This window comes from Girardinichthys multiradiatus, chromosome 12 (genome assembly GCF_021462225.1).
Source record: "Girardinichthys multiradiatus isolate DD_20200921_A chromosome 12, DD_fGirMul_XY1, whole genome shotgun sequence".
NCBI lineage: Eukaryota > Metazoa > Chordata > Actinopteri > Cyprinodontiformes > Goodeidae > Girardinichthys > Girardinichthys multiradiatus.
The window spans coordinates 10,072,861-10,097,362 of NC_061805.1; the positions used below are offsets into that span (position 1 = coordinate 10,072,861).

The window sequence follows — 24,502 nt, forward strand, 5'->3', positions numbered from 1 at the left end:
TGCAAAGGTGGTTGGGGACCTCCATGCTCTGTCTGTGAATCACACCCGAATACAGTTTTCATCTATTGGCTCCAAGGTCATCCTGCAACCCAATGCATCTTCCTGAGGTTATACCTTCGGAATACAGCCGTACTACAGAGCTCTAGTTTTTGTCCACCTCCTGTTACAACTAAGGAGCAAAGGAGATCCCACTCAGTGTGCCCTTTACATGCACTATGCATTTACATTGAACACGCACAGAATGTGAGGTTTTGTGATAAGTTGTTGTTGTGTGTTGCACACCCAGGCAAGAGGAAGGGTCTGTCCAAACAAAGACTCCCACTGGACAGTGGAGCCCATTTCTCTAGCTTACAACAGCAGCTGTATTCCAATGCCTAATGGTGTAAGAGCTCACTCCACCAGGGGTGTAGAGACCTCCCGGGCCCGTCTGAAGGGGTGCCCATGAGTGACAGTTGTGCTGCGCCCAGCTGGTCTTTGCACACATTTGTTTAGTTTTTTTGTTTCTGTATGACTTTGTTTCTCCTATTATTGTAGAAGGATTATCTCCCACTCTTCCTCTGGGAAAAGTTGCTTTAATTTTGTGGCTCACTCTGTTCTTTCTGCTGGGACTATGGTGCTGCACTAGCGTGCTGTGCTTGAACCAAGTTCGATGGCAGCTCCGCAGGGCTGTCTTGTACTAACTGAATCAGCTGAAAGGAAGTGTAATGTTGTGCATATAACTACTGTTCCCCGAAGGAGAGGAACAAGGTACAACACATGGCTGTCCTGCTGCTTAGCTGGGCTCGGCTGAGAGCAACTATCGAACCGTCTCCAAGAGGTGTTCTTAGAGCATAAGAACTGAGTAAAGACAGTGATGACAGATGGGTATATAGTGCAGGCGGGCCTGTCACTTGTAGTCATCCCGTAATTTGCCTAGAGGGCATGATTAGAGGTGGCTTTAGCCAGGACAAGCACGGGTTTGATATGCCATATTTCATGTGTAGTACCGCGTTCCTGTCCTTCAGGTAACAGTAGTTAAATGCACAACATTACATTTTCATCATATTTAGGTGTTTCTCTCCTTGATGTAGCCACTAAAGGAGCTTCTGCCATTACTCTTTTTTTTTTCTTGAACATAGAAAGTAGCCCTGGACCAGTTGTTTTGTGTCCGAATTGTCTTCTCAAACCCCAAGTCAGTCACGGCAGACAGCCACTCAAACTGAGCCAGATTTTACTGGTGGTCTCTTCCTGGATCCCATTATCACTGTCACCACACACATGCTCAGTGTGAGGGATTTCTAGAAAGTTAACGATTCCACGCTGTCAGCTGGAGTTTCTATAATAGAAAACCTTTTACCAAGAAGAACCCTGCAGTCAATTGAACTTGACTGCAGGGTTTTATCAGGGTTTGAATTGGTCTATATGTAAATAACTTTGAATCTGTCTATATAAATGCATTGAATTTATTATGTATTTCTGAATATAAACCTGATCTTTTTTTTACTGCAAATTCACTCTAAGGTAAGGCTGCAATGACCAGACAAACTGGAAGAAAAAAAACACAACAGCTCCATGTCAGACTGTCTTTAGTCCAATGTGCGAGGTAAGGTCTGTCAATTGAAACTTGGCTTAAATTAGACCACGGAACAGGACAGTGATCCACAAAAAAAAAAAAAAAGAAAATCTATAGAAAAATTGTGGAAAAAGAAAACAAAATTAAGAGTGAAAGGCCAAGTCAAGGTTTAGACCTCTTAGACCTCTAATCCATTGAAAATATGTGGTGGAATCTAGAAAGATCTGTGAGGAAACAAATGTGTATAAACCACAATAAAATAAGGCAAATAAAATAAAGCAATATTTTAGTGGGAGAAAATTCTTCTACAATGATAAGCGAAACAAAGTCTTAAAGAAAATTTCTGCTTTACATTATTCCTGCAACAGCTGGTTCTACAACCTACTGAAATTTAAGGGCTAAACGTACTTTTTCCCAAAACTGTATTGGAATATAGTTTATCTGCTCATGTCCAGTGGAAGTTGTGAAAGAGTTCACACATTCATGTTCACACAAACATGTTAGGTGGGAGGCGAAGCCTCTGTGTCAGTAATTACACTCTGGATGCTTAATAAAATAACACTTTTACAACCAATACTTCCTAACTTATGTTTTTACCTGGAACGTCTGGCTCAAACAGAGGTAGCCTGGACTATTTGGTTGCTCAGTGTTCAATACACATATGAAAACTATTTAGATAGATTAAATGCATTAAATGTGAATACTTTTTCTAAAGACATAAGCCTTTTCTTGCTAATTCATTTCAAATGTACAGACCTTTTTGCGCTGGACAGCCTCTTTAAGCAACATCACAACGTTTTTTCCCTCACAACCACTGGCTTTGAAACCCTTTGTCCACTTCAGAAGAATGCCCTGCACAAATGACAAAGGATTTATGAGAAATTGTGTCGCTCTACATGCTGAGCATTCCATGAAAAAGACATTTAGGGAAGAAAACAGCCCTGGAAACGTACAGAAATAACATAAAATGAGAATGTGAACTCTGTGGCAATTATTTTTCTTTTTTAAAGAAAATCCTCTCAGAAGCACCATGAAAAATTTTATTATTTTGTCGAGGTAAAAAAAAAAAATCTTACTCTTGTGGCAAACAACTAGCTAGGTCATATGGATTAATTAGAAGTGGTGGTTGGCTGTATAGTAAAAAGTCAAAAACACAATTTGTAATTTTAAATTGAAATCTCTAGTTCCCTTAATTGAAACATAGACCTTACGGAGGGCTGCACGGTGGCACAGTTGGTAGCACTGTTGCCTTGCAGCAAGAAGGTCCTGGGTTCGATTCCCGGCCTGGGGTCTTTCTGCATGGAGTTTGCATGTTCTCCCCGTGCATGCGTGGGTTCTCACCGGGTACTCCGGCTTCCTCCCACAGTCCAAAGACTGTTAGGTTAATTGGTAACTCTAAATTGCCCTTAGGTGTATGAATGAGTGTGTGCATGGTTGTTTGTGTGTTGCCCTGCGATGGACTGGCGATCTGTCCAGGGTGTACCCTGCCTCTCGCCCATAGACTGCTGGAGATAGGCACCAGCTCTCCCACGACCCACTATGGAATAAGCGGTAGAAAATGACTGACTGACCTTACGGAAAGACTAGAGTATTTAGACCAAATAACATCTCTTAAACACAATCTAATCAGTTTGTGAAATTCAGCTGGCACTAAAGTGTGTTAACATTTATTTGTTTATTTATTTGAAGCATATTTTTTATCAGACCTTACTCGAAGGGTGCATTTTTTATTTAAGAAGTGGAGCACAACATTTCTCAAAGTGCATTCTTACAAAGTAAAAGCTAGTTTTTCATTTCAGGTGGTTTTAAAAGTTTCCTTTTTTAGCCATTTTTAGCCAAAGTCATAAAACTGAAAAGAGCAAGCTAGAAAATGTGCTGCAGTCACTTAACGGTCACCTAGTGAAACAAACTGGTTATATTCTAAATACAGGCATACAGATGACAGACTTCTCTTGTAACTTCATCCTGTAGTTTGGTTAATTAATGTTTTCAGCTAAGCTGATTAGCTTAGCACCTAATCAGGCAACTGATTTTCAAGTCAAAGTACAATGATAAGGTTAAAAAGCTTTTTACATTTGCATCACATGTACTGGCCTCATGTGAACAATTCATTGCTCTGACAAGTTAGAGCCATGAGTTCCCCAGGCCTGGCCACACACTTTCCTTAAAAACAACAAACAGAAACATGTGATGGCTGTAAAAAGCACGACCGCTTGTTTTGATCTCTATGGGCCTATGTGCTTGTCCAACACTTAGTCTCTCTATCCATAAACTGGTTGTTCTTAGCTAACAAAAACACAATTCTTATTTTCACATGACTTAATACATGATGGAAAGTTGGAAGTTTTTCCATCAAAGCACAAGCTAAATGGTAAACATTAGGGTTCTGAACAACCACAGAATTTCTGATGAGTTTTCCAAACAAATCTTAAATCGTTTCTGACCTTTAATTTTTATGCAGAATATTGTCTTCAACAACTTATATAATCTCTCCACCAAAATGCTAGATTGTGTTTCTTTATATTTAGTTTGAGACTCTGTACGAATGATACCCTATTTTAGACATATTGTTTACAGACAGTGACACAGAGTTTACTTTTATTCTGTGGGGCTTCTAAATGTCGTCATCAGCTAAACGGCACCTCCCACAGTCCACTGATTGTTCAGGCTTCCAGCTGCGATGAATGATGGATTGGTAAGCACTTCTGTTTCAAGGTAATATGTTGTGGAAACTAAGCCTCTGTGAGGCTGGCTCTCTGTTCTCCCCCACCATTGTGTGATAGGCTTTTAAAACACAGCAATTCAGACTAACATCAGCCTGCTATAATCCTACTTTTGTGAGCAATAAAAAGGTGTTTTTTTTAATGCAATTTAATAACAAATTATCACCTTGTTCAGCAAAAAGCTCAACATAAATTCATGTTTTAAACCTTCAGCATACACATAATGCAACCAATATTTTAGGAAACAATTTAAAACACAGACAAACTTATTCGAATTCAACAAAAAAATACTTTATTAATCCAAAAAGGAAATTAAATAACCATACTTTGTGCAAAAGGTTTGGGTAACGATTATGATATGCAAGTAAAATCTAAAGAAAATGTTACCTCATCCAGTTTGGTTTGATCACATGGGAAGGAGAATGTAAATCCCAGAGGTAAGGATGCCCCTCTCATGCCCATGTAGTCCAAAAAGTCAGCAATGCAGTACACAATATGGTCGAAGAGCTAGGACACAGATAACAGAGTGAAATGAAAATAATTACTACAATATCCATTTTTGGATATAAAAAATTTACAAATGTTTTAAGAACAGCTTAAACACAAAGAATATGCATGAAAAAGCTTTAAATGGCTGGTGCAGGAAACGGCATAATTGCCCTGTAAGACAACCTAAGCAAGGACTGAGATTAAAACTTATACCACTGTCACACTATTGCACCTCTGAAAGCTTTTCAATAATATGACAGAGGTGCAATAGTGGGACAGTGCAAAGCTTTTCAACTGCACAGAAAAATAGGTTGCTTTAGGTAAATAATGTTGCTCTATGCATCCATCTTTCCTTTCCTTTCTACAGGCGAGCACATGCGGTTTAACATGCTTAGATACAAATGATCAGTTAAAATAATAATGGAAGTCCCAAAACATTGAGACGCCATAAACATTTACAGGTCCTTCTCAAAATATTAGCATATTGTGATAAAGTTCATTATTTTCCATAATGTAACGCTGAAAATTTAACATTCATATATTTTAGATTCATTGCACACTAACTGAAATATTTCAGGTCTTTTATTGTCTTAATACGGATGATTTTGGCATACAGCTCATGAAAACCCAAAATTCCTATCTCACAAAATTAGCATATTTCATCCGACCAATAAAAGAAAAGTGTTTTTAATACAAAAAACGTCAACCTTCAAATAATCATGTACAGTTATGCACTCAATACTTGGTCGGGAATCCTTTTGCAGAAATGACTGCTTCAATGCGGCGTGGCATGGAGGCAATCAGCCTGTGGCACTGCTGAGGTCTTATGGAGGCCCAGGATGCTTCGATAGCGGCCTTTAGCTCATCCAGAGTGTTGGGTCTTGAGTCTCTCAACGTTCTCTTCACAATATCCCACAGATTCTCTATGGGGTTCAGGTCAGGAGAGTTGGCAGGCCAATTGAGCACAGTGATACCATGGTCAGTAAACCATTTACCAGTGGTTTTGGCACTGTGAGCAGGTGCCAGGTCGTGCTGAAAAATGAAATCTTCATCTCCATAAAGCTTTTCAGCAGATGGAAGCATGAAGTGCTCCAAAATCTCCTGATAGCTAGCTGCATTGACCCTGCCCTTGATAAAACACAGTGGACCAACACCAGCAGCTGACACGGCACCCCAGACCATCACTGACTGTCGGTACTTGACACATGACTTCTGGCATTTTGGCATTTCCTTCTCCCCAGTCTTCCTCCAGACTCTGGCACCTTGATTTCCAAATGACATGCAGAATTTGCTTTCATCCGAAAAAAGTACTTTGGACCACTGAGCAACAGTCCAGTGCTGCTTCTCTGTAGCCCAGGTCAGGCGCTTCTGCCGCTGTTTCTGGTTCAAAAGTGGCTTGACCTGGGGAATGCGGCACCTGTAGCCCATTTCCTGCACACGCCTGTGCACGGTGGCTCTGGATGTTTCTACTCCAGACTCAGTCCACTGCTTCCGCAGGTCCCCCAAGGTCTGGAATCGGCCCTTCTCCACAATCTTCCTCAGGGTCCGGTCACCTCTTCTCGTTGTGCAGCGTTTTCTGCCACACGTTTTCCTTCTCACAGACTTCCCACTGAGGTGCCTTGATACAGCACTCTGGGAACAGTCTATTCGTTCAGAAATGTCTTTCTGTGTCTTACCCTCTTGCTTGAGGGTGTCAATAGTGGCCTTCTGGACAGCAGTCAGGTCGGCAGTATTACCCATGATTGGGGTTTTGAGTGATGAACCAGGCTGGGAGCTTTAAAGGCCTCAGGAATCTTTTGCAGGTGTTTAGAGTTAACTCGTTGATTCAGATGATTAGGTTCATAGCTCGTTTAGAGACCCTTTTAATGATATGCTAATTTTGTGAGATAGGAATTTTGGGTTTTCATGAGCTGTATGCCAAAATCATCCGTATTAAGACAATAAAAGACCTGAAATATTTCAGTTAGTGTGCAATGAATCTAAAATATATGAATGTTAAATTTTCATCATGACATTATGGAAAATAATTAACTTTATCACAACATGCTAATATTTTGAGAAGGACCTGTACTTCTCAGCCCTCTGCCCTCATTTTACATAATAACCAAAATTAATACAAATTATACAGTGCAACATATAAATCTGTGTTGCAAAGGTGGTTGGCTGCTCAGTCAGCTCAATCTACCTGTTGTGGCAGGTCAGACATGCACTGCTGCAGCCCCTCATCTGTCCAGACAACAGTATTAAAATTATCTTATTCGCTACAGGTTGGTCTTGAAAGAAAGCTATTATATGCTGCCGTGTTTACAGCTAGTGTTCCTCCCACTTCGCTGCCCCATGTCAGTGACCACAGTGACATACGTGTTTGACTTTTTCCATTTCCATTTGTCATATGTTTGTTAAATTCTTTCAGAACCGATGCATTAACTGTTTATAGTCAAAGCCTCATTCTTTCATCGAAATTTCCTACATACTTCATCTCCACACAAATGCATGGAGATGCATGGAGCAGCATACATACGTTATAGGGTTGAAAGAACTTAATGTTCCAGAAAATGCACTCTATTCTGATTCACTTAAAAATCCAAAGGTTTTAATCCCAAATGACATGTTACCTCCTCCCCTGTGCCTTGCATGGTCTCCTGATCAATCCTGTAGATCTTCTGGTGCATATCCACTTTCTGCTTCTTTTCACTTTTCAGCTTAACAAGAAGAACACGAAAACTGGAACCCCCAAGGTCCAAAGCCAAGAAATCTCCTTGTTCTAATAAAAAACAAAAAAAACACATATAACATAATTAAGATGTCCTATTTGAGCATGAGGTTACGGACATCTTTTCTCTTAAACCTACCTGTTCCGTTCAGGGTGGACTGAACATATGTTGGAAGCATCTTGACGCTTGTTTGGTCATGCGTTTGTTTTGACAGGCCTCGTGCCATCTCCTCGGTCATTCTCCTCTTCACCTCAAACAGTTGTTCACGACTCAAACGCAAGGTGTCAAGAATGCGCTGCCGCTCGGTGTGCTGAGCGGCGAGACGGTAGGCCACTGCTGTAACCATCGCCGCACCTTTCCCGCTGCCGCACTGTGACTGCAAAAAGCGCACGTCACAGTCTGGCACAAGGCGCCGCACCATTTTGTTGAGCCTCCTGGAAAATCTTCAGGAAAAAGACTAATTTTAATAAAGATTGTGTGAAACATAATCAGATTTATCGAATAGTCAATTGTTAAACAAGAATTTTCAATGTATGGTAACTGCTGCCTCAAACAAAATGCCTCTTTTTAAGATTGGTTGCTCTGATTTCCCAAAACACAAGATTAGAAATTATGCGTATAGTTTTTCTGTGGATTAGAGCCTTAGTCTCTGTTTGGGTCTTTGGGAGAGAAGAAGACGTTCACATTCCTAAAACTGATGAGCAGATTTGTGTTTACCAAAATCCATTTTGTTTCCCTACACACTCAAAGATAAAGGCTGACATTTCCCCCAGATACCACATCATCCCAACCTTTTACAGGACAATTATCTATTAACCCTTTTGTTGCACCAGCTTTGGTTTCAAGATTTGTTGAACTTTCAATGCACATGATGAAGAATGGAAACACATTGTCTAAGCTTTGCCTTCCTGCCCCATCCTTTTTTATAATATTTTCTGCAACTTACAAAAAATCTCCACAAATTTTGTGAAATATATATTATATATATATATATATATGTATATATATATTTGCTTGTGCCTGTGTGTATCAGTGAGGATAATCACGGCATGTTCAGTGGACTTGCCCAAAGCCTGTAGTTTAAATTCATTACCAAAGAATGCCTCGCATGTGTGTGACTGCGTGGCACGTGTCCTGTTATATTTTACTACACGATCACCAGGCTGGACAAATATTTTTGAAAGACATGGAAGTGTAGCAGGCAAATAAACAACTTTGTGAATTCTGACTCAAAGTCAGTCAGGCAAACACTGATGACAAGGGACAATAAATCCCCACTGTGTGATTGAGCTTTAAATATGTAAAGAGAGCTTAAACAACAAACATGTGGAGATTGTGCGTCTTTGTTGGAACAATTCAAATCCATTCTAGCTCAAATACACTGAGGTACATGCAGAAACACTGACAGATTAGTGAAGAAACACTCCCAATGCTCAATCCTATATGATCACTTTACCTTTCTTAATATTCTGTTTAGAATCTAGATTGAACATTTAAAGAGTGAGAGATAAACATGTAGGTGCTCTGGATCACTTACTCTGGATGATTCTTGTAAACCGATCCGTCTACTCCAATGGTGATACGCAACTTTTCAGCCGCTTTGTTGTCCCGGATTTGTCGCATTACCGCTGCCAGGGTGGAGGCACATAAGTGTGCGGCCCGAGTGGACACGATCTGACAAATCCTCCGAGTAGCTGCGCAGTCGTCAGCAGTCGGGTCCAGACCAAGGCTGCGGAGAACCTTCTCAGAACTTGCCAGACCTTCTTCATCGCTGCATGCAAAGCACAAAATGTACAATCAATCTCTACAGCTATAAGTATTCCTTATTAATTTCTGAACAGGTTTCACAGTCAGGTGCAACAATTTTTGTTCTTTAATTTGTGCTTAAATGTCCAAGATAATTGAACCTCCAACAAAACAACTGAAAGTGCTATTAAGGAGCACTTTTCCTCATCTTTGGTGTAATCATTAAATGCACTATAACACTATTTAAATAAAAAAGATTAGGACAAATATTAAGTCTACAGTACGCCTTTCTATTTAGTGTTTATTATAAAATTAAATAAAAACATTAAGACCAGTTTCCTCAAATCTTATAAAGAATAATCAAACAGGATTTATTAGCAAAAGACTCAGGATAATATTAGACGTGCCTTACACATAATGAGTTACATACAAAAACATAAAAGCAATGATTATTAGCTTAGACACCAAAAAGGCTCTCAGACTCAGTTAACTGGACCTACCTGTTTAAAGTGCTAAATACATTTCAAATAGGTGATTTAATAATAGATTATGGTTAGGCCCTTTACCCCCATCCGACATCCAACATAAGGACAACTACCTAAACAACTATCTAAAAGAGTCCCATTAGAGAGAGGAGTAAGACATGAGTGTACCTGGTGTACCTCTTTTTCGTAATGTATCTGGAACTATTAACCACCCAACATATTAGACAAACAAAAACAATCAGGGGTATCATAATGAATGGAATGGAACACAATCGCATGCTATGCAGATGACATAATCTTATTTTTTATCAGAACCCGAAAGCTCATTACCAGAACTGATGCATAATCTGGGAAAACTTGGCTCTATGACGGGTTACAAATTAAATATTGAAAAAAAAAAAAAAAACCCAGAAATTCCTGAAGATTAATCCTGTTAAATTTAATGTAAAATCTTTAAAATATCTAGGAGTAATATTACAAAAAGATATAATGGAAATTATGAATAAAAATAACCACCTTTACGTAAAGGTGAAAAATGGAACCAGATTCCACACTTACCTTTAACAGCAAGGGTCAAAAAATAGAAAAAATGTATATTATACCTAGATTCCTCTATTTATTCCAACCTCTACCAATATCCCTCACAAACTACCTTTTCACAGAATGGGACAAGACAATTTCCAGATTTAAATGTTACAAAACATTACAATTATCAAAGGAAAAAGGTGGTTGTAAAAACCTGGAGAGAAGTGGTAAACACAAATAAACTAAGCAAAGAAATGAAAACACCAAGTTGGTTTATATGTTAAAAGCTTTTTACCAAATACTATCGACTACAGATTTAAGACCTGGATAAAAGAAAAAGGTATAAAATTTAATTTTTCAGATTGTAAAAGAGAATCAAATGGAAAGCTTTGACAAATTACAGGAAAGGTTTAATTTAGAAAAAGAAGATTTCGATAAATACCAACGATTAAGAAATTATTCTAATAAGGAAATCAAACATAACACAGACCAATATAATCCACTGATTGAACTAATAAAACCTTATAGATCAAAACTTGCAGAAGGAATAATAAACAAGTTTATTGCCAATTTTAATACCTACTCAACTAGATATATCAAGGGTGAGTGGGAAAATGAAGCAGGACTTGTTACTGATGAAGAATGGAAACAAATATGTGCATCACTTTGGAGGTGCACAAAATCTTATATCTTGAAAGAATTCTGCTGGAAAAGTGTATCACGCTATTTTAATACCACCACATCAAAGTGCTAATTTTTTTTACAAGGAAACAGCTAATGCTGGAGAACTGTAGATGCCAGAGTGAACATCACTATCATGTATTCTGGGGCTGCCATATTATCCAAAACGTTTGGAAGGATATTAACAATACAGTTAAACATATTTTCTAACTTCTTTTTCATATTTTCCCTATCTATATCCCACTATATTTTCAAATCTGAGCCTGTTTCTGGGCTATAAACTCAAATAATGCAATCAATAGATGGTTATCTTTGGAATATACTTTTAGCAGCCAGGAAAAAAGCAATTACAAAAACGTGGAGGGTACAGAAGGAACCGACCATCCAGGAATGGGTTCATTTAGTAGCGGATTGAAAGACAAACATATTCTTTAAACACTGGAATAAATGGGAAAAGTATGCAGAACAAAAGATGCCGGAAATGATACTGAATACTTGTATTAAATGAATAAGAATAATACGCATAGACAGGATGCACTTAGAGTTGGGGTTTATAACTTATTAAGTTCTAATATGTCTCCTTGTTGAACCGTATCTTTATATAATGCTGTATCTAATATAGTTCACCTCTGTGGCTGTTCATTTGTTGTCTTGTCATATAAATAAAAATAAGAGAGAGAGACAGATGAAATTTTGTGTAAACTGTAAACACATACACATTTTAGTCTGTATTTTACTTCAACAGATTTGCTTGTACTGTTGTATCCATTGAATGGCTTACAAGAAATGTAAATGTCTCTATAAAAAAAAAAAAAAAAAGAACAAGAAACCCAGTTTCCTGAGACACGTGACCTGAAGAGGCATTAAATATAGTTTAATGGGACAAATAATATTATGAGATTTATTTAAAAACATTATCAACGATAAATAAAAAAGATAATTATACTTATATATGTTTATACATATCTTCCCAAGACCCTGAAACCAAGTCACATGACCAAATAAGTTTACGTGGTGCTTTGTGAGGCCTTTATTGTAGCTGTGCTCTGTGGTTTTGTTTCTATCCATTTTTAACCTTAATTAATTTACTAATACAGTGAAATACTGGTAATATTTGGCTGTGATCAGATGATTGGGGCACAGATTTTTCAACCATCTGAGGTCGGGATATGAAGGCCACTGTTCCAGGAGGAAAACTCAGATACTTCTCTTCCCAAAAACCCTCTTCAGCTCATTCAGCTCATGGTCTCCTTTCAGTGGGATGTAAAAACATGAAATGTATCAGGTACAACCAGAACAAAGTCTAATAAGGACAATAACTGAGGAGATTTAAAAAATGTTTTAATTGTCAAATAATTACACTTGTCATTGTTCTTTACTCAGGTTGCACCGTATTGTTCTTCTACTGAAAGGGTGTGCAGTGTATAAAAAGGATTATTGTAGGAAAACCACTATTAGGTTAGCTAGCACAAACTGACTGATTCATCTTTGTTGCCAAAAATATTTTTTTCTTTGCATGCAAACAACTTTATTATTACTGTTCTAAAATATATGATTGGACATTTTAGGTTATTTTAGGCCAATAGTCATAATTTTTCTCTTCTTTAATAAAAGTAAAAAATATTTACCCAATTTGTTGGGAAATCTTGTATATAGATACGTGATCAGACCACAGAACTTGGAAACTAGAGACAGAAGTTAAATGATGTTGAATAAACTTTGGAGGCCAAATGTTCAGCTCATCGCAGTGTTGTATGTTTTAAAGATAAGTCGTTCCAGACCTTTTCTTTTCATCAGACTGCCATGGTTTGATCTGTCAAAAGAATGGTGTTCCAGAACTGCCTTCTGCATTTCATGTCATTCCCTCCCCTATTTATAGTAGGCTGGGATAATGATGTGTCAGTCTCCTGGGAAGTATTCTTCACTTAGCGGGAAGTTTCTCACCAACACGTCATGTTTTTCTCAGCACATACCAAACTGTTTCATTGGCCTCTCCAGTCGTTTGCACTGCTTCACAGATAGATTAGTTGTGGTTTTGGTCTGGAACAGATGGCACATTTAATCTGAAACACAAACTCCTCCACTGCACTCTGTCTGTTAATACTAACAAGTTCAACATTTTTATTTCACACTTCGAACCTAATTTAAATATAATAATTGTTGAACTGCAGAGGAAATAATCAAGAAAAGCTGCGATTGGAAACTTTCCTCTTACTTCCTGTCAGATAAAGCTGAGTTGAAATTTGTATGCCAAAGTCACTGTGTAATGATGATGTTTAAAGAAAAAAGGAAAGTCGATGTCACATTGTTCACAAAGGTATCTTGTCCAAGCCAAATGCTGAAACGCTCACAATCTTTCTGTTTTCAGTCCTAAGGCAAAACTTTGGATTCTTCGTTTAGCAGCTCAGTACCATTAGAGCATTCAAAAATATTTCTTGCTTGTGACAGGAGGTTCCTGGTGCGTGTACCCACATTACAGCTTTTGGAAAGTCTAATTTGAGGAAAAGGGTTCCTAACAATTAATCTGGAAGTTAGAGTCGTTTTTTTAACAAACAGAATCCTCACTGTTTATTGAAAACAGAATTAAGAAGGAAAACTAGCTAAGCATTAGTGTTGGGAAGTAAAACGGTGTTTTTCTTTTGGCTAGCATAGATGTTGTTTTGATCTCACCAGTGTAATCTTTCATTTAGAAGAATAAGACCAGAGAATATGCTGTGCAGGATTAAACAGATAACAGCCACGAGCCCCTTTCAGATCACACCTAGCCACTAACCCTCCTTTATGGGTCATTTAGTCAATCCCTTTATCAAGTCAATCCACTCAGATTATTGGACCTGTGCACTTAACGTGGGACAGAAAAACCTATGACAAAAATCTAGATTTACACATCAGGAAGTTGAAGAAATAAAAGCAAAGTTTGGTAGATATTGGAGGAAACCTACAAACCGAAAGAAGTGTTTTTTAACTGGTGATGCAGTAGAGGTAGGTAAAACGGCAGAGGAAAAAGCAGAGTTGACTGTGTTTCATGGAGATATACCACTTGCCTTCTCTGGTTTGTTCAAGTGTTTAGTTAGAACGTTCGTAACCTGCTGCATCCTGAGCTCTAATCCAACACCAGTAAACTAGTAGTCAAAATTTAAGCAACAATATCTCTACAGATATGTTGATTGTGTAGCCTTAATGAACTTTTGAACTTTTGTGTTTGAGCCCTTATCTTTTTATTTATTGCTCAGTTAATTTTGTTCAGTGATAAAACTGCAATAACAAAAAAGCTCTGTCTTACATCTTTATTGCATGAGAGAGATTTGAAAGATTCATTGGAGAACGCCCTAAATTACATGTGGTAATAATACAGCATCATAAGCTTGTCTAAGCTTGAGATGTTGTTACTGCAGTGTGATCAGTGTGACAGAAATCCTGTGGTTCTCCAGCAGGATAGCAGAACCAACTGACCTGTCAGAGGCAGCTGCAGAAATCTGCATGAGCTGCCACTAGACCACTGCAAATGTTATTATCAGTAGAACAAGAACTGAATAGTAAAGTGGTGTTACCTTCATGGTGTGAAGCAGTTTCACAAGAGCAGCTAGGAGAGTGACCTAAAGGTTGTTCTTTAATTCTGGACAGCAGATGTAAAAATGGTGAGTTGCATGTATGGCTGATTTCCGATAACAGCGATGAGACAATGTTTTAGTCCCAATGTTGGGAACACATGCAGGTCACATCCTTGTCATTCAGTACTTTTGTTTTTTCTTCTGTCATTTCTTATTTAGTGTTTTCGGATATTTTAGACCCGTTTCAGACTATAAATAGATGCTGTAGTCTATTCATAGTCTGAAGCAAGCAAATGTGGTCATACGATTCCTCCAAATAATCTCTTCAGGATTTCACTCAGTTACTTTGGTATGGTTAGGGGTCATAACCTGACATATAACATAAGAGTAACCTTGGATTAAACTGATAATCAACAGAAACATGGTGTAAAATAGAAGTCTTAATTAATCTAAAATAATTCAATACTGAATTAAATCCTACAGTAGATTTTAATTTGGATATGACACTAAAAATACTTAAACTATTTGTACCTGTGTATTTAACTTTATTTTACTTTACAGGTAGGAAGTGGCAACACGCCATCAGCATGTTTAACCACACAAGGATGGATTGTTACATTACTTTGATAGTAAAGTTGTATTTACAGAATTAAGAATGACTCACCATAATATCTTTTGATTTTGATTTTTGTAACCAAGACACATATTACACAAAATGACGTTAGAAAGAATTACTGGCTTGAAATTTAAGAGTCACTACTCTCATTCGTTCACGTCAACCCCAATCATCATGCCGGATGTTTTATGGTTCTTTTAATTGGACATCATTTATGTGCATATAACAGAAATACTAACTTGTCACTCTCAATGGTGAAGATGTGGTTGGTGCTGAAGCATCCAGTGGTAAGAAGCTCTGGCGTAGTCTTGCCCTGGAACAACAGTTGATCTCTGGCCATCTTCACCAAGATGAGACGCACCAGCTCACCCATGTACATCCCACTTATCATCTTCTCAAACCTAGGAACAATAAAAAGGATCAACTTGATGACACCAAACCTTCTGTACTTTTCACTGTGTCCCCACATGCACTTTAATTGAAATTCAGCTTCCAAAAAGGCAGACTCTGCTTTGTAAGTCCCATTTTGAATCAGAAATATTTTATTGATGACACATGCTGCTATACATCTGCCTAGAAGGTTTTTAATAAGATCAGAGAATAAATGAAGATATGAGAACACAAAAATACCATCTGGATGAAATGTCTTGTCTGGATGAAATGATTAATTAAAACTTGTGCTTAATTTAAGGAGTGCTGTAGATTCACACGTACAAATTGCGATGGGGCACACAGGCCATGTCTTCATATCCATCCCAAGCTTGTTAGTCTACAAATCATCAGCCCTATTTCTGGTAAAAATAATTTAAATCAGCATTAAAGCTGCATGTTTCTCATGTTTCTTTTTTAATATAATACCAATTTTGAATTCCTTGCTTGTTTTACGTACTTTGGATACTTTTTAATCTCTAAGCCTGTGTGCAATTAATAAAATATTTTTTTATTTTAATTTGGGCTCCAAATGATCCCAGAAACAATAGTTTTTCTATCGATGTTTTGACATTTTTTCTCGTTTTATAATTTGTCTGATTCACACCAAAATTGACCTAAAACTAACAGAGAGTATGAGGTAAGACTTACAAACTGATGTTTGCAGAGCCTAACAGACTTATCAACCTCAGCTGGGCTTGTCTAGTCTCTAGACTGCAAAGCTGCTAAAAACTAAACCCAAAAGATTTACATCTGCAGTGTCCTGTACCCAAATCCACCCACTTCCTTATTATGACACTCAGAAGGGATGAATAAAAAACATGTTTACACACTTTTCAGATTCATATGAAAAAAAATTGTAAACCATTTTCCTTCTACTTCACAATAATCAAATTCACAACAGTCAATTTTATATCATAGAAAATCCTCCAATTTTATCCACACCTTAATTAATTTCAATTTTAATCCAAACAGACTAAAATGCAACAATTAGAAAATTTAGGAAAAGTTCAAATAAATACACTAAAAAGAAAACAATTAAAAGTGTTGGAACTGTACATTCATATACTTGTTGATGTGGTAAGATATTTGAAACTAAAACATATCTGAAATTTTTTATAATGATTAGCAAACATAATACACTTTAACTTTCACATTACAGCAATTATTCTATCATTAAAAAATTACCTGAGGAAATATTTTGATTATTCAGGGGAGCAGTTTCAACGTCTTTGTTTATAAGCATAAACAACATTTACTTTAGCACTGCCCCTGTTTAAGGGGTGGGGACACCCTAAAGGGTTAAGATCTAAGAGTGAGGGGCAAGGAGTGAAATGGGATTAAACTCAAATAATAAAAAAAACCTCACTGGGTTCTGAAGTTAAAACATGTGAAGATCAAAACTTTCTAACCGTTCCCTCAAGTAAAACGTTATCTCTGCTTCGCTTAATTTACTTGTAATGTGCGATAAGGATTATTGAGAATTGAGTGTCAGAGGTCCTTTCCAGGATGGAGCAGGTAGCATCATCAGTGTATCATATTCAGCTGGAGGAACTAGGAACATCTACACCAGCCTGAGGGACAGGGTCAGATGATAACAAGCCATGAACAGTTTCTAAGCACTGAAGCAGAGGCCTACAACACACACAACCCTCTAACCGAGAATTAACACCACAGACCTCTAAACAAGCTGCTGATTAACCATCCAAACACAAATTTACGAGACACAGTAACTCACTAATGTTTTGACCTCAGCAGCCAATAATATTACAGAGGAGGACCATGAGAAGAATAGTATCTGGGACTGAAGTGACTATGTTAATAGGAAAAGCAGTCAATACAGTTTGTAAGCCTAAAACCTGTAGAAGATGTCATCAAAACATGACAAGGGAGCAAATAAACAGTAGGGCAACGGAAAATAATAAATATAAATTATATTTATTATATCATAATAAATTATTAATCCACACTTATAAACAGTGGATTCTGGAAATGAACATTCAAATTACGTATATTTATTCTGCAGACAACACCAAGAAACTTATGACACTCACAACTGCTTGCCAGGGTTCAACGAGCCTGCATCAATTTCCCGGTCAATGTCCGTGCGCACGTCCTCCAGGCCGCCATCATCTCCAAAAGCTCCCCACTCTGTATTTACACACATCTGCCCCTCATCTCCATCCAGCAGCTGAAGGTTCCTCATCTGCTCCATGTAACAAGCATTGGTGCCCGTTCCTGGAGGGAAGTGGTTTTGCCAACATTGTTACAGATCAACAACATAATATACCTGAGGATAACATAAAGATCACTGCCTTCATTTACAGTAACTCCGACATGGTTGGAGCTCTATTTTCTGAACAGTTCTTAGTTGTGTCTGGACATAATAAGATACTTTTTGTTTAAATGTGGTTATTTTTTTATCTTTAGTGTGATCAGAAACTCAGATCAACACAGAGTTTTATTTTTTCTCCAGTCCTGGACTTGGGCCGGATATACCTTCACACTCATCTGCCAGTGTAGTTATGAAGTCAAAGCTAAAGGTTTAGGAGTGACAGAAATACTGTGTTTTGTGACTTTACATAACCAAGACATGTAAAAAGATTTTAGCTTTTATCGCAGTATCATATTTTCACTCAAGACACACAAACAAAAACAAAAATGTAGAAAATGCCAAATTCACATAATCCTAACTAAAGCACTTCATCAGTTTACTTCATAGATCAAACTAACTAGGAATTTTTAATTAGTTATGCGTGACTTCCTGTGTCCCTGAGGCATATAATGATCTCACACAGTGGCTCACTTTAAACCCCCTCCTAAGTTTATAAAGAGGTATATAATGAGTTAACACAATACAGGTACAAAGTGAATTGTCACTAAAAATTAGCTTGAAAAGCTTAAAGTTTACAGAACCCATCTTCTGTGTTACCTCCAAGGTTTTTGACTGGGACTCTACTTGATAAACATTTTAGAGCTCATAAAAAAACTACCAAGGGGAAAACAGTAAGATTATTCTTTTGATGAGAAAGTTTTTTGGGTAAAAGCTGTAAAGGCGGAAGTTAAGTGTGATGCTAACTGCAAAGAGTTGGTTAATTGATGACATTATGGAAAGCTAATGTTTCCCTTTTGTTACAATAGGATACAAATGCTCATAGACATACAGTACAAGGATAAATGGCCCAAGGTTTGTCATAAATGACCTGAAGCTGGGGCACTGGGTTTGATAGTGGAGCAGCCGGTATACCTGGGTTGATTAGAAACCGCACACTTAGATTAAGTATGGACACCGGTTACTACACAATCTAACAGATAGACACCACAATGGTGACACATAGTCTACTGATAATCACTCAAGGAGAGCACATCCATTGCATCGGAGTGCCAAATATAAAACTATATGTGACCTTCTATCGAGGCTCTTCGTCATCCTCTAACAGACTGCGACAGTCCGAGACGGGAGCCTCAGCGCTGATCTCTGTAATCATTCCTCTGCATTAATTTAGATTAAAAGAGCTAAAAGTTAGAAACTGTTTGAGAGTCGTTCATTTAAGAGTCAAAGTTAGATATAGTGTGTGATCGCTTCTGGGGTTCAAGTACCGAAGGAGCTCCAAGGCATCTGACCGCCAACAGGGTGTGGTAGGTCGGACAAATTGGTGTTCCCGCCAGCGCCCCGGAAGCGGAAACCACTTTTGGATAGGACAGAGTTGCCATGGAAGGACAACACATCACAACAGCGGTCGCAAACAGAGAAGGTAGGGAGATCCTATTAAAAAATCTCCAGTGTTTTTCCTGTAAAAACACTCTGGCTGTGTTGCTAGTTCTGAGTGAGTGGTTTTTGTAATTCTTGGAGGCAGAGAAATGGTTCAGAATAATTTTTGCGTACGCATTAATAAGTGATAAGACGTGTTAATAAGTGGTGCGATTTTAACGGTGACAGCCCAGGAAGAACGGTACACTCTTCCAAACTTAGGCTAAAATCTAAGGGTGTAGGTTTGAAGTTCCTTTATTGCATGCAAGGAAAGATAGTTTTCCCTCGCACACAATATAAAAGCGACCCCCTGAATGAGGCACGCAAACTCGGTTAGGGTCTGTCGGGTCCAGACGGTTCCATAAGAACGGTCAAAAGATACCACAGAGGGGAAGTATTAGGTTTCGATAGCTCCTTGGACTTCTTAAAAATCCTGAAAGCGGCTTACTTCCTTTTGAGTAAAACACGCAGAGATAGATGCGCATCCTCGGCATGGTTTAAAGGTCCTGCGGTTTTCTAAAATAACCCAAAAGCGGCGCAGAGAGGGGGTCTTGAGTTTCGATAGCTCTCTAATTTTTCCCTAAGAAAAATTTAAAAGTGGCTGGCTCCTTTTGAATAAACAGTTGTATAAATATAAAAGTGTAACATCAAACGGCCAGTATGAATGGGTGTGAGTCTATAACAGTGAGCGAAAGGAAGTGACGGGGGACATATTACACTGACGGACCTTGACTGCTACATGCTAAGCTAACAGACCCAAGCTCACTGAATAAACTCTGCTGTGAATAAACTTTGGTGTCTGAGAGATAACAGAATAGGCTCTTATGTGGACCAGTAAACGGTGCTGTACCGCCTGGTTGGCCAGAGTGTGTGAAAGTGTGTGAAGTGAGAGAATGACTGAGACGTCACTAGAAAATGAGCTCCCCGCTTGTTCTCTTGGAGCAATGCTTGGAGACAGGGAGGAGAAATATATTAGCAAGTTTCAACCACAAAAATGCTTTAACAAGTTAAAACAACAGTTTGATAGAGCTTGTTTGGGTCCTGGAAATAATTGTCAAGTCACCAGAAAAGGTTAAGAAATAATTTTAACCATTAAGTAACACAAAGTGGTTCCATTCTAAAATGCTGTATTTACAGGGTAATCAAATTGTTCATGTGGCCAATGTCTGTCCATTTTGTCTGTCTGTTTTTGTGAAATGAATGTCTGTTTCATGTTATGTAAAAATTAGGGTATATGTGGCAGGATACATTTAATTTAAATTGTTTTCTGATATGAAACTAATTGGAATTTTGAGTTTTTAGGTCTGGAGAAGCAGTCCTGACCATGGACCGCCTGCTTGAAAGGTAAAAACATTTTAAACTATCTGACACACTGATCCTCAGCAGTACCATAATAATATTAGGTCGGTTCTTTATAACACCAGAAAGGGACAACCTCTCCCCTCAAAACATGATTTTAACAGATGGTTTGACTTTTTCCGGTCAGAATGATCAAATAAGACTCAAATTTAACACAAGATGAAATGCACCTTAACAGAATTACTGGACTGGACTGAAATGGAGAAAACTTGAGTTAACTGAAACAAACTTTAGTTACTTGAAATAAATACAAAGTGTAATTTATAGCTGACTGAAACTATAGGGTGTGTTTATAAAACTGGGTAAGACAAACTAAGATTATAAGACACAACACGCGGAAGAAAAATAGAACATTCAGTAGAATAGAACATTCAGAGCCATTATAATCTTGCTGATGAATACCACAAAAATTGTTATGGAACCAGATGATTACAAGAGAGCAGCTTTATCAGGGCCAAACAGAAACATTTGCAGGGAAGATCCAATGTCCTTCGACCTGATTTTGACTTTATTTAACCCTATCGTGGCACATATTATGTATGGAAAGAAATAAAAGGTATAATTGGCAGCACTGACACCTGATTATTTCAAGGGTAACCCCTTGAGATGCACCATCTCATTTTTGAGAGGATCCTTGCAGAACAGGAAGGTAAACAACAGTAATACGACGTTCTCAAAGACCCACAAACACACACTCTCACAACCACAGAGTCACACACACTCTCACAACCACCAGCATAGCAAGTGCATGGCACATAGACTTAACATCAAGACACAAAATAAGACAACACATACAGATGCAGAGTTCATGTTCATATCTCTGTGAGGATTAAGTCCAGAATAAATGAACCTTATTCTTACTGAATGCAACAAAAAGATGTATTACAATAAAGTAAATATGAATAGCAGTGATACAGCAAGTAAGTAAGTGAGGCAAAGTATTCCAAGCTGATGAAGCTTTAAACTGAAATGCAAAACATAAAATTTTTTCTAATTCTTGGTGTAAAACACAAAAACATAACTGATCAGTATTGTGAATTAAATTGGATTAAGTATTTCTAAAAACGGAGTATTTCAAAGTTTGAGGGGATGAAGATTAGTTTCTGTGGCATGGCCATAAATAACATTGGCGTGTTCTAGGATTGGCAGCACCAGTTGTGGAAAACTCTTTTACGAGCTGGAAAGAAAAAACATTCTCAGAATGATAATGTGACAATTTTAAGGCAACAGGCTTTCAAACAATATTAAATTTAGGATTTTAGCTCGACCAGTTAGACTCAGATTTTATCTGACTCCAAAAGATTAGTTTTTCTCTAATGTCGGTATTCTCTATATGTGTTCAGATGCTCACAAGTTGGAACAATTTTCTGGGTTTTAGTTTCAGAGAGTGAAAACTTCAATTTCTTATGAATTTTCTTGAGGTGAAATTGGATCTAAATTCTCTTTGGGACGGGAACAGAACAGGACCTTCAAGATGGCGCCGACGATGGAAGCCTCAGAGCTTCGCTCTCTCTTTGTTTTTGTATTTTGTGTGTTTTTATGTTTTTTGAGCCACAATCCTGTGGTCTCATTCAGTAGAGAGGAACTTCTCAACATCAGAGAGTCCTCTCTTGGGTTTTTTTCACCATCTTTCATCGATCCGAGGTTCACTGAGCTCCTGGCAAGCGGAGCTGCGGCACTATACGGGATTCTGCGCCGAAAGCTAAAAGGGGAAAGCGCGCTGGCAAAGCTCCGCAAAAGAGGACTTCGCACACCACTGCCTTCAATCCACCTGGCAAATGTCCGCTCTCTAAACAACAACAACTCCGCGGATCAGCGGTTCTCTGCTTCACCGAGACATGGCTGAGCGAAAACATCTCCCACTGACCTAAACCAACTAACTGTTGTGGTGACATCATACATCAGTTTCTGTGAGGACATGTGTGTGCAAACCAAGACCTTCTGCACCTTTGGGAATAACAAGCCACGGTTTACTCCACACCTCAGGAATCTGGGCAGGGAAAAGGAAGAAGCTCACAGCAGTGGAGATTGGGCACGGTACAGGCAGGCCAGGAACAGACTAACAAAGGAGATCAAAGCAGCCAAGAGAAGCTACAATGAGAAGCTTAAGAACAGCCTTTCTACTGGTGACACTTCAGCTGTATGGACCGGTCTGAGAAACCTGACTGCCTATAGGAGCCCCCACACCCATCCTGAACAGAGTCGTCTCCTGGCCAACCGTCTGAATGGCTTCCACGGCAGACATGACAAGAAGCCATTCAACCCATCCCATTCACATCCCATTCAGAAACAAATTCCTCCCACAAAGCTACCAACCCCCTACCTTCAGATCCTCTGCCTGCACTAAAGATCTCCAAAGAAGATGTAAATAGGCTTGTTAGGGTTTGAAAACTTTTGTATTGTTTATCACTCATGTCTGCTCTAAGTGTCTTACATGTCACAGAAAGGGAGATGGTGAGAGGAATGAGTTATGCTTTTATCAGCAACATCTAGGGACTGGTACCGAGTCCGCACTCTCTCTCTCTCTGTTTATAATCAAGACACATGAACCCTAACCTTTCTGACCCCACACACACACACACACACACACACACACACATCCGTGTTTTACTATCTGTATAAGGACTTTTCAGTTACTTCCATTGACTTCCATTCATTTTCCTTGATTTGTAGTGCCTAACCCTGACCCTAACACTAACCCTAACCAGCTAATACCTAACCCTAACCCTAACAATAACTCTATTCATACCCTAGTCCTAAACCTAACCCCTGTCCCAAGAACGGAATTTGAAAAAGTGAGGACCAGGAAAATGTCCTCACTTTGCGATAAAAATACGAAAAATGGTTCTCACTCAGCAACAAGTACAAGAACACACACACACACACACACACCCTGAATGTTTGTTGAACTGTGTGTGAACCAGCATGTATAAATAAAGAGACAGGGGTGCCAACACTTTGTAGTCTGTACTGCAGAGCTACCCTTGCAAGTAAATTGACTGTATCGTTCTTTCCTCTGAGTTGACTAAATAATACCTAACATTAACTTGGTCCTTCGAAGCCGGATATTATAAGAACTAAACTGATCTTATTTTTCTTTGTAGTGACTGGCGGATCTCCGGGAACAGCCTGACGTCGAGTTAAGTGCTGCCGCACAGCCGCACCTAGGCCTGGTGCCTGAAAGTCCCGGTGTGTGACATTCGCATCTGGCCGGTGGGTTATGGTCTTGCTCGACGCCGGGTGACTCCGGGAGGTCCGACAGAGTCACCTAGAAGTCAACTCCGAGGTGAGATAGCTTTAAAATACAGTACATGAGATAAGAGTAAGTGCTATATAAATAAAAGAAGAAAAGTACTTAAAAGTCGTTGGTAGTGTGTCGCCGGTAAGGACACTGCATCGGATAGGTTTTATTTCGCCGCAAGGAAATAGCGATAAATTTAGGTAGGATCTCGCCGCAATGAGATCAGAAATGACTAGGTAATTTCGCCGTAAGGTAACTGGATAATTTGGTTGGTAACATTTCGCCGGAAGGAAATTAAATTAAATGTTGAATAATAAGGGAGCTCATAAACTAAGCTAGGTCGACCATATATATTGCTGAAGGGACATAAATATGTTAAAATACTAACTGTGTGAATGCTGTTGTGTGCGTTTGGAGGACCGAGCATTTTTGGAAGAATCATAGCAAGATTCTGTTGGTCCTGTTTTCTTTTGCCCAGAATAAAAAAACCTTTTATCTGGGACATTCATACTCTACAAATATATCTGGGTGAGAAGTTGCTCTGTATTATTATTATTTTTTATTATTATTATTATTACACATTAACCATCATCTCCTAAAACATTGAAGGAAAAAGTGGGGATGATTGTGTTAAATGTGC

General features: G+C 38.5%; 1 protein-coding gene across 1 annotated transcript in view; it reads right to left on the reverse strand.

The window, feature by feature from the left end:
- The window catches only part of hk2 (hexokinase 2), an 86,801-nt gene that overhangs the window by 20,443 nt on the left and 41,856 nt on the right, over positions 1-24,502 (reverse strand). Inside the window, exons 7-13 of the mRNA XM_047381579.1 lie at positions 17,566-17,749; positions 15,322-15,483; positions 9,016-9,249; positions 7,617-7,921; positions 7,380-7,528; positions 4,663-4,782; positions 2,309-2,404 (exon numbers count right to left, since the gene is read on the reverse strand). Of these exons, the coding sequence (XP_047237535.1) occupies positions 2,309-2,404; positions 4,663-4,782; positions 7,380-7,528; positions 7,617-7,921; positions 9,016-9,249; positions 15,322-15,483; positions 17,566-17,749 (1,250 nt within the window). The remainder of the gene's footprint in view (positions 1-2,308; positions 2,405-4,662; positions 4,783-7,379; positions 7,529-7,616; positions 7,922-9,015; positions 9,250-15,321; positions 15,484-17,565; positions 17,750-24,502) is intronic.